Genomic DNA, 10,772 nt, shown 5'->3' with positions numbered 1-10,772 from the left:
CATGACAGTCTTATTCACCCCCTTCAAATAAAGTGTTACCCATGTTTTATTATCTCACAATGGAAGGGAAGCACATAGATTCACTCAAAGATAAACCATTAAAACAAATCAAGGCAACATGCTGTACAATATTGAAAGTTCTAACTGTAATGGGCAGCTGAGTATCTTCTGAAAATGCGCATGTTGTGTTTGAATAATAAAAATACAGCAGACTTAGTGTTTCAAATGTCTTCCATGACTGTATGTAGGCTAACTTAAATATAGCAAAAACCAAACGGATATATCTCCAAACTGCTCACCTGGCTGGAGAGCAGCAGCGGCGTTAGCTGCTTCTGAGTCGGGGTTCACCGTGGGGCTCCAAGCGGCTAACGAGACTTTCCATTCGCTCCACTACGGTGACAAAAACCACTCATTCTTCACGGCTCCATCGAGCTGCTGCTGAATATTGAAATCTGATGCAAAGAAAAGCAGACATTTTTGTTCATCGCTTGTTTGTATCTTCCATCACTTCCGTGTTGCAGCGAGTTTGAAACTTGCGCCTTCGTTTTTCTTCTGTCTTTGCTGCTCCGTCCCTCTCGCCCTCAGCCAATCAGTCAACAGGAGCGAAGCTTGCGTCAGCCACCAAACCAGGGCCGGTGGAAAAGCTCTGAAAGCGAGCTGAGCCGGTGGAAAGGGCATTAGTTATTCACTTAAAATTTCACACAGTACTGCTAAGTAAGTTGTCAACAATATAAGCCCCAGATCCATATTTTCATAAGTCACCAAGACAGACTACATTTGTCCAAAATACTACCTGCAATTATGAATATATGGGCATATTTATAAGAAAGGCATTGCTTTCTTTGATTGTTTTTGGGACTGTGTAGGTGAAGGAGGCACGGAAGCAAAGAGCACAGCACCTCCGCCTCATCAGCCGTCAAAATTAGAACCTTATTCAATTTTTCCCTGACACCACAGCAAATTTGGAATCAATTTACAAGAGTCACACTGGACCAAATAAGAAAATGCATGAAGCCCCAGATCCATATTTTCATAAGTCACCAAGACAGACTACATTTGTCCAAAATACTACCTGCAATTATGAATATATGGGCATATTTATACATATATGCTTATGGAGAGAGCCCCTAGAGGTCAGTGACCATAACGGTGACAAAAACTTTCATAAAGACAAATGTGTTTTAGTTGTACCCTTGATTTACTGTAGTATTCAGCTGAGGTTGACTGAAGGTATTTATTCATCTTTTACATTTTTACACACTCATTTGGACTTTTGGATAAGGAATAAACTTTATTCTGCCCACTAAATACTCTTGGTAAAGCTTGTCTGTAGTGTATGTTCCCTGTTTTCTATCAAGATCTCTATGATCACAGCACATTTGGAATAATGAACCCCACAACTTCATCAGAGGTTAGAACCTCCATGTAAGAGGCGTTTACTTTGGGACAAATTGCAACCACTGATTGGTCAGATACTGACAAACCCACTGGACAGGTGACGTCATGGCACCACTTGTGACATTTGTGGCATTGTTCTGTGTGATCAAACTGCACAGTTTTTTTTGTGGTCAGCCTAAGGCACATCTGCACTATAATGATGCTGCCTAATTATAATGATGCTGCCTAATTAGCAAACATGCGATCTCACAGGTGTGGTATGTCAACATGCTAATAATTATTTAATAATATTAATTATCTTGGCAAATGAGAAGTGCTCACCAACCCAGATAGAAGCCTTTTGTGTGTACATAGAATAAACCCACACTATTTCTGTCTAACCCACAAAGCAGTGGACTTAAGGAATAATATTTGTACGTGTTTTTCTCCAAGAGCCACTGGAAATAAATGGATTGCAGGAAGAAGATGAAGATGAAGTGGACGAGGTTGCATATGAGGAAGAGAAAATGGAGATAGAGCCTCATTTAGACATAAAAGAAGCAGAAGATGGAATAGGGATAGAAAATATGGCAGGCCCCATTTGTCAGGCTGGAACGTCACAACCTCCTGATGAGGAACAAGCAGGTTTTGAACAATTCTTTTCTTTGGATATGAAAACTATGATTTTGTACTTAAATATTCTCCTATTTTTGTTAAGAAAAGTTAAACTGATAATTTTATTTGGTAACACTTTATTTGAAGGGGTGTGAATAAGACTGACATAACATCTGTCATGAACATGAACGAGTCTTTATGAATGTCTGACTGTTGTCATGAAGTGTCATTCGGTAAATAATGACACTTTTAATGCAAAGTTGCTCTAAAAGTTGCATTAAAAGTCCATTAAAAATGCAAACTTTGCATTAAATTATTATTTACAAAATCATGCAAAGTTGGCATTTTTAATGGACTTTCAATGCAACTTTTAGAGCAACTTTGCATTAAAAGTGTCATTAATTACCGAATGACACTTCATGACAACAGTCAGACATTCATAAAGACTCGTTCATGTTAATGACAGATGTTATGTCAGTCTTATGCACACCCCTTCAAATAAAGTGTTACCTTTTATTCTTTTTTAACAATTTTTTTCCCTTCCACCTCTAGGTCCCAGTGGTGTGAACCATCGGTGTAGAACTGCTAGTGCTGTTGCTCCTAAGCTTCCATCGGCTGCCTCAGACTCTGATAGTGATGAAGAGGAAGGCCTCGTTTCCAGGCTAATACCACCTACCTGTTTGCAGGAGCCAGCATCCTGTGCAAAAGGTGTGAGCTCAACTCAGGACACACATCTAAGTGCTCTCTTACCCTGTAGATTTAAAAGAGTCTTGCTCTTTTCTGTTGGGCCAACTTTTAGTGTAATCTTTGATTAGTTTCTCCAAAGTAAAGATTCAATCCATTTTTAATGGAGGCATTGCTTTCTTTGATTGTTTTTGGGACTGTGTAGGTGAAGGAGGCACGGAAGCAAAGAGCACAGCACCTCCGCCTCATCAGCCGTCAAAATTAGAACCTTATCCAATTTTTCCCTGACACCACAGCAAATTTGGAATCATTTTACAAGAGTCACACTGGACCAAATAAGAAAATGCATGAAGCCCCAGATCCATATTTTCATAAGTCACCAAGACAGACTACATTTGTCCAAAATACTACCTGCAATTATGAATATATGGGCATATTTATACATATATGCTGTCAATGTATCACTTATGGCTATGCATACACGCAAAATATGTGGGTTTAATTCTGAAACCTATAGAGCTAAATTGGGGTTGACAAAATCTGGTTCCATTGATTCATAATTCCACTTCTAATATGGGAGACAGCAGCAGATTACCAGGCCATTTCTCTAGGCTGCTCAAGTATCAATAGTGAATGTATCCGTTTTCTTTCTCATTTTCCCTGTGAGATAAAATGACAACCAGCCTTTATGTAATTAGGTCGGCTTCCTCTTCTAATGCTTCTGCATTAGAAGAGGAAGGAAGAATGTTAAACACAGACTGAAAATGCTATATAAATTTGTCAGTATCATATTTTTTCCACTGATATTTGTGTGATGTGTTGACATAAGCAGGTTATATCAGTGAAGCTTGTTTTTCAAAATCAGACACCTACACATAGAACATCAATTGTGTTTAAAGACATTCAGTTTCCACACTGTCATCCATGTCAAAACAGGATCCAAATTTTGAAACTTGGAAAAAAAAAATCTGAAACTGAAAAGAAAATCCTTGAGCCTCAAAAGTAGCTTTGAACATTTTTCTTTTTTAGTTTCAATTTTTTTTCTTTTGAAGAAGCTGTATTCCTCCAAGTTGGCTCCATAGAAGCTGTTTAAGTCTCTCGCTCAAGTCGCCATAGCAGCGTCGGTCAAGGGAGATGAAGTGAGAGAGCAAAGGACAGAAAGGAAAGTAATTTTGGAAGTTGAGAAGTACAGTATTTTACACACCCATTCAATAAATTAATGATTGAAAAGTCCATTTATTTTAGACTTTTCAGTTATATGTGATGAAACATATTACATATAATTGTATGCAGATGGATGTTTGAAAGCCTTCATTTCTGTTAATCACAATGATTTTCTACTTAGTTATTGAAAACATGGCACTTAAAGTAGAATATTATACGAGAACAATTAAAAAATATTTCTAAAATCAGAATTATGAGCTTAATGAAAAGTGTATTTTCTACTTGCTAAGATTTTATTTTTGAAAGATACTTTTAACCAAACTCATCAGGATGTTTTTATTGAATATGAATGTATGCAACACCACACAGCCTTTATCGCATGATCCTGCATTTCCTGAGTGGAGGTGCATGCAGTGAACTAGTATGAGTGAAAGGTGGCACGTGAGATCAGCGACGAGTTCGGTGTCTCAGTCTTGCTGACCATATATATATATATATATATATATATATATATATATATATATGTGTGTGTGTGTGTGTTTTATTTCATTTAACATATCTTAAATCGTCTGCTGTGTTCTTGTATAATCAGTTGAAAAGGCCATAAAGTAAAATGAACAAATCTTTTAGTATTGAAAGCATGTTGGCATAGCAGCAGTGACAAATGTTAGGTTATTTTTTCCTCGTCTTTTTGGGATCTTTCATTCGACCACAGATGTCCTTTGGCTTTTAAGTTAGAACTCTGTAGTCTGTGAAGTTCACTCAGAATCAGTGTTTAACTTATGTTTACTCATGTTTTCCAATTTTGTTTGATTACATAACCTGGTCATTAAATGGCCGCTGCCTTATTCAGTTGCTTCCCAACACATGCCAGCCACATGAGGGAGTCGGAGTACTTCATAGCTCATGGAGCCGATAAAGAGGGAGAATGTATATTTTTATGGACTTACAATTTCTTTGGGAGTCTTTTCACTTCTCAGCACATGATGCGTTACTTTTGATTTCCCAGCATGTTCTCCAAGGTCTGGAATATCTTTTATATTTTCAATGATAATTTACTGTGGTCACTGGAACTTGAAAACATTTTAAGATATCTCCTTGAAGCTGTTGTAGCTTCCCATCACTAAGAGGCTAATACATGCTCCCTTTGTGGAGCACCTGCCTCCCCCAACTTTCTTCTTCCTATGAGAGGGTTAACACCTAAACATGTGCACCTCCGGTACTTAGATCCCTAGACTGTAGAGTATAACTCACCTCAGAATTCAAAGAGAGTCTTTGTAGCTGGTTTATTGGAGAATATTTGTCTAGGTTCTAACAGCCTACATCTGAACGTCTCATGCTGCTTCTTTCCATGGATTAACCAAATGGTAACATGTTTGGTCCCACAGAACACATTCGTCACGGTTGCTCTTCTCATTTCACAACTGATCCAGGTTTAGTGACTTTGGCAAATCCCATGGATGGTGTTTAATTTGGGCTAAGGTAACCTATAAATGCTTACCATAACTTTGCAAACCATGCACTAAGACTGTTTTATTACTATTGAAAAATAAAATAAAATAATTATAATAAGAAGAATATATATTGATCACCAACAAAAGAAGAACTGGGTAAAGATGAGAGGGCCAACAGACAGTTTAATTTGCTTCTGAATGAGAGAGCAAAGTGATGGTGCCAACTAAAAATTTGCTGTTAATTTGCTTAGGTGAAAATCTGAGTTTTTCCAGCTTCAGATTGTAAAGAACTTCTCTAACCCAGTGGCCATGAGACAGGGGGATGCTTAGTTTCCACTTACGTAGAATAAGTCTGCGAGCCAAAAGGGTAGTGAAGGCTAGAACTGTAACAGAGAACGTGAAAAGCCCCCATCTAACCCTTTATAGAATATATTGCACTGGATTAAGGTATACCAGGCACAAATTGAGGATTTATGAATTAAATTCTTGGCAGCCTCCCACTGTTCCTCCTCCACAATCGCACCAAGCTCCTCGTCCCATACTGTTTTAATAAAAGCTGAAAAACTTTGAGGTGTTATTATTAAGAAAGTTTCATAAAATGAAATATATTTTTTTCTGTTGTGGGTCTAATTAAAAAGTCAATCATTTCAATCTAACCTTTCTTTCCCTAACGCTGACACTGATGGAATCTAGGTGGAGGCTTTAGAAGATGGTTCTTACACCCCGAGTCGATCTTTTGGGGACGGAGTAGACAGCAGACAATGTTCTTTTTGCTTTGAGCTGATGGATGTCCTCTTGTTGGAAAAGGTATTTGTCTACCTTTGGCTTTGTGATCTGAACTCAGCTGATGAGAGAAGTCCAATTTGGTGCCACAGGTTGCTGGGCTGAGGGTTTAAATCCCTTTCGCAGGACAGTCTTCGGTCCATCTGTGGCGACGGCTCTTCTTCAGCTGCAGAGTTCTTTGTCCATCTCAATCTTGGCTCAAAGCTGCCTGGAGGAAACAACTGAAGGTTCCTCTTTTGCATTTGCCTTTTGTAGAGTTTTTCCACCCTGTGGAAGTGCTTGCATTGGCTAGCACTGCTGCCATGCTTGTTTCATTGGCGGTCTGCTTAGGTGGATTAAATCAAATCCACCTTTTCCTTGGAGACATTATGTTATGGTGTCTGTGTTCTTGTCCCGGGGCCTTGACCTTCTCCCCCCGGAATCACTTCCCCCTTCTCAACTCTATTTCGATCTATGGTCTGTTCCAACACTTGACGTCTCAGTGGCATAGCTTCATCATTCTGTTACATTGGTACACATTTAACACCATTTCAACGTCATTGTCAAAATCACATCTATAACCTCTTTAGTTTCTCTGTTTTAACATTAATTTAAAAGATTACGATAACCACAACTTATCAGTTATACTTATCACAATTTGATTTATTACAGGTGTTCTTCTGAAAAGAAAACGGGAATCATCCATTATTGTAACTATTTGAAACCAAAATTTTAATTGTTCATTCTTACCAGAGAAAAAGCATCAATACAAGTCTTTTGCATTGGGTCTTATTCAATTACTCAAAGTGTTTAGACTTCATTCTTTAACACTTTAATGCTTGGAAATAATGAATCATGGCTTTGCAACACTCTCTACTTGATTAAATAAAAAAAGAAATAGGATTCAAGTTATGAGACAAAACATAAAAGCACAACCTTATTGATCTTATTGAAGTTTGATTCTACTGTTGGTTCTAGATGTTACTTTGTTACTTAATGTATTGTTACTGCTAAACTAAAATCTCCAGCAGGGGAATGCTGGGATGACCTGGGATTAATTTGACAAAACCCTTTCCTGAGTTGTGAGCAGTCACAATGCACAGCTACATGTTGTCCTGCTGCAGAAAACAAGGGGCTTTGTAAAACAAAGCTCTTTTGTTTTACACAAGCCAACTGCAAAGAGTTTCTGGTTTTCACCAGTAGAATCGATGGAAACAGCTTTTCAGAATTAATCGGGATAAGAGTGCTGCAAAACAGCATCAACTATTCAGAATGTTGTAAAATCTTGGATTATATAAAACTCACTCATATTGTAATGGGTATGAACTATTATCCATTAATCTGTAATGGGTGCAATTGATTATGATGTAATCAATTGCAATTGATTACATTTAATTGATTATATTGTAAATCTGACATTGTAATTGGCTTTTTTCAGAAATCTGTTGAACATTTTAAATTTCTATTTTGACATACCTCTATCTTTCTACTCTAACATACAATAAATTTGTGTACATATATACTTCTTTTTATTCAGGTAAAGGAAAGACTCCTCTGCGACGATGCAAAAGCGTTCCAGTCTCTGATCAGGGAAAGGCTCAGGTGACACAGAGCACCTGTGAGAAGAGCTGTCAGGTGACCAGTGAACAGATCAAGGCAGACATAAAGGCTGCTACAGAGAACTGCAGGAGATCTGGAAATAAAGAAAAGAGCTCTGAGATTGTTGGGGGCACTGTGAGACAAAGGGCTGACAGTGGGCAAATTCAAATCACTGGCAGTACTGGGGCAGCATCAAGCAGCAGAACAAGACCTATAACTGGATCTTTGAGCAGGGTTGAAGCTGACACAGCTCCCTCCGGACATGTGGATGGATTTGGGAGGATAACTAACCAGAACACCTGCAGACCAACCACTTACAGATCCACTTCATGCAGTAGGACTGAATGTGCCAAGTCTGACATGGAGACCGAGGACAGTTTCACAAGTGAGAAAGGGGAGATTGCTGGTCCTGTCAGTGTGGGATGCATGACATCAGGCTGTTCTTCTACTGGGACATCAGCACAGCAGGAAAGACACGGAGGCAGACAGCCAACCAATGCTGGGATACCGTCTGATATTTGTTCCCAGCATAATAAGGGCGGTCAGGACTTTGTTCCAAGGCGGCCTTTAACAAGATCTTGCACCCACACATCTTTGGAGTCTTTGGAACCTACATCAGGTCATACTAAGTTTAAAATTTGACTTCAGTAGAGTTTTTTCGGGAGTTTCCCCCCACCAAACTGATTACATAGCATAACAGAGGCTAGTACTGGAGTGCGCTTCTGTAGAAAAATCGGTTTGACTTTGTACATCAAGAGATCCAGTTCTAAGCCACATTATTACACCACATTATGTGACTCCTATATTTCAGTAAATATTTGCTCCTGCTACTGATTTTTGAAGATTTTTTTCTAGGAGACATCCCCACAAATCATGCTGTTTATTCCTGTATTCCTTCAAACAAATTACATGATAGCTGACCCTGAATTTTTAAATTCCATTTTAAACATTAATCAGGGTACACCTCTAAGTCTTGGCTGACCAATAAAAGGTAAATGGAGTTGCATAGTGTGTAATGAGTGTGGCTAACCACTGAAAGCACTTTTACTCTAAAGCCCCATTCACCCAACTACACTTTCAACACACACACAGTCTAAAAGGCACCCAATAGCTCAAGGATATAATCCTTTGCTATTCCGTAGCTTTTTTGGGAACTGAGGAAGATTTATCGTAATCATTTGTAACAAACAAAATTCTGTCAGACAGATTTTAACTAGCCCCCCCTAGTGTGTTTTTGATCATTACAGCACATTCAAGCATCTGTAAATTAGTAAAAGGTATCCAACCTTATCCAATGATACAGCTATAGACAATATATAGTTTTCTGAGGCTGTATAATGTCGTCATTGACCTTCAGCAGTGTCATTCCAGAGCTATGAGGAACATAGTGATGAGCAACATTGTTCTAAAAGGTTTCAATAAAAGGGGATTGGATGGAGCTTTTTTTAGACAATTTGGCTAAAATCCTAGCTGAATTCTCTGTAGTGGGTGATTCCTTTAACAGTGAGGATTCAGTAAAGCTTAGATTTTGTGACTACCCCCCCACACACACTTACAAATATCCAAATAAGTCCCTCTTTAATATCTATCAATTGTCTAATTTAGCATTTTGCTAGTTTTGTTTAAGCAAATAAAAGATTAAAGAAACTGGTTAAAATAGAGAATTAAAAGAAAACCTTGGTGTATTAAATTGAAAAACATTCCACTGACATGCAATGCAGACTGAATATCAAAGAACAGTTGGTAACACTTGATGTGACGGGGTGTGAATAAGACTGACATGACATCTGTCATGAACATGAACGAGTCTTTATGAATGTCTGACTGTTGTCATGAAGTGTCATTCGGTAAATAATGACACTTTTAATACAAAGTTGCTCTAAAAGTTGCATTAAAAATTCCAACTTTGCATGATTTTGTAAATAATGACAATTTAATGTGAAGTTTGCATTTTTAATGGACTTTCAATACAACTTTTAGAGCAACTTTGCATTAAAAGTGTCATTATTTACCGAATGACACTTCATGACAACAGTCAGACATTCATAAAGACTCGTTCATGTTCATGACAGATGTTATGTCATATTTATGACTGTGTCATGTCAGTCTTATGCACATCCCTTCAAATAAAGTGTTACCAAACAGTTTTTTTTCCTTAGTTTGGTGTCTTTATTCTCAGTTAGTGGTGAACTTTTGGCTAATGTATATACTATGTTTCCCTTTTGTAGATCTTTCAAAAGCCAGGCCTCGAGTAGCAGTGAGGAGGAAACGGATGGCTGACAAATCAACCAGCACCTCTGATCCAGTCACTGAGGACGATCATATACAAGTGAATACATGCAAAGGAAGCTTGACTGATTTGTTGTTTTTAGTTGAATAATATATCACTATGGGTGAGAACTCAAATGGTCTATCCATTTGGGTTGATGGACCTATTATTTAACTAATTCACATTGAACAATGCCTAATGTATACCTGATGGAAATTTCATAAGCAAAAAGTTTAGACATGGGTTATTAATTTGAATTTATATTGATTATTTTTATGTTCTCAAAGCATTCCACTATGTAACAAAGATTTTTGAATATCCCACTCATTTGGATCTAGGATGTGTTATTGTAGTGTTCCTTCTGTTTTTGAGCAGTGTATTTTTGTCTGTTTAATTTGAGTTTCTACTTAGTATAATGTGTATTTGAGGAATAATTAGCATAGTTATGAATTTTATTCATTTTTGACATATTTTTTACTTGGACAGGTTTTGTCTCTGAAGAGTAAGAATCTGGTGGGCATCACTCTGACCAACTGTGGAATCACGGACCTGGTCCTCAAAGACTGTCCCAAAATGATGTTCATTCATGGTAATTAAGAGAAAGTGGTAACACTGATGCTTATGTCTCAAATTGATCATCATTTGGCAATCTTAAATAAATATGTAATTAGTCTTAACTCTTGGCAACAAATTGCTTCCCTTTTTATCAATGTTAAATCAAATTTCCTGAGCTGGTTCAGTGTTCTACGACTAGGATGAAAACCACACTGCTCTTAATCAATCCAAGGTTCAGCTGTCTGACAGACCCTCCTCTCAACAACCTTACCAGGGAGGCTGGTAAGGTTGTT

General features: G+C 37.8%; 1 protein-coding gene and 1 long non-coding RNA gene across 6 annotated transcripts in view; one reads left to right on the top strand and one right to left on the bottom strand.

Moving 5' to 3' along the window:
* LOC107834437 (uncharacterized) overlaps nucleotides 1-734 on the bottom strand; it is a 6,037-nt gene extending 5,303 nt beyond the window's left edge. For both annotated transcript variants that reach the window (XR_001660236.1, XR_001660235.1), the window contains exon 1: nucleotides 300-734. This is a non-coding gene — a long non-coding RNA (uncharacterized LOC107834437). The remainder of the gene's footprint in view (nucleotides 1-299) is intronic.
* The window catches only part of fbxo38 (F-box protein 38), a 76,248-nt gene that overhangs the window by 53,586 nt on the left and 11,890 nt on the right, over nucleotides 1-10,772 (top strand). For 2 of the 4 annotated variants that reach the window (XM_007541666.2, XM_007541667.2), the window contains exons 12-16: nucleotides 1,831-2,022; nucleotides 2,545-2,700; nucleotides 7,594-8,274; nucleotides 9,884-9,984; nucleotides 10,411-10,513. In XM_007541666.2, the coding sequence (XP_007541728.1) occupies nucleotides 1,831-2,022; nucleotides 2,545-2,700; nucleotides 7,594-8,274; nucleotides 9,884-9,984; nucleotides 10,411-10,513 (1,233 nt within the window). The remainder of the gene's footprint in view (nucleotides 1-1,830; nucleotides 2,023-2,544; nucleotides 2,701-7,593; nucleotides 8,275-9,883; nucleotides 9,985-10,410; nucleotides 10,514-10,772) is intronic. The other 2 variants (XM_007541668.2, XM_016665808.1) reach the window with 2 other exon arrangements.

The sequence above is a fragment of the Poecilia formosa genome, unplaced genomic scaffold (assembly GCF_000485575.1).
Source record: "Poecilia formosa unplaced genomic scaffold, Poecilia_formosa-5.1.2 Scaffold623, whole genome shotgun sequence".
NCBI classification, from domain to species: Eukaryota; Metazoa; Chordata; class Actinopteri; order Cyprinodontiformes; family Poeciliidae; genus Poecilia; species Poecilia formosa.
The sequence above is the reverse complement of the archived record's forward strand: the minus strand, read 5'-3'. Positions and strand labels throughout refer to the sequence as shown.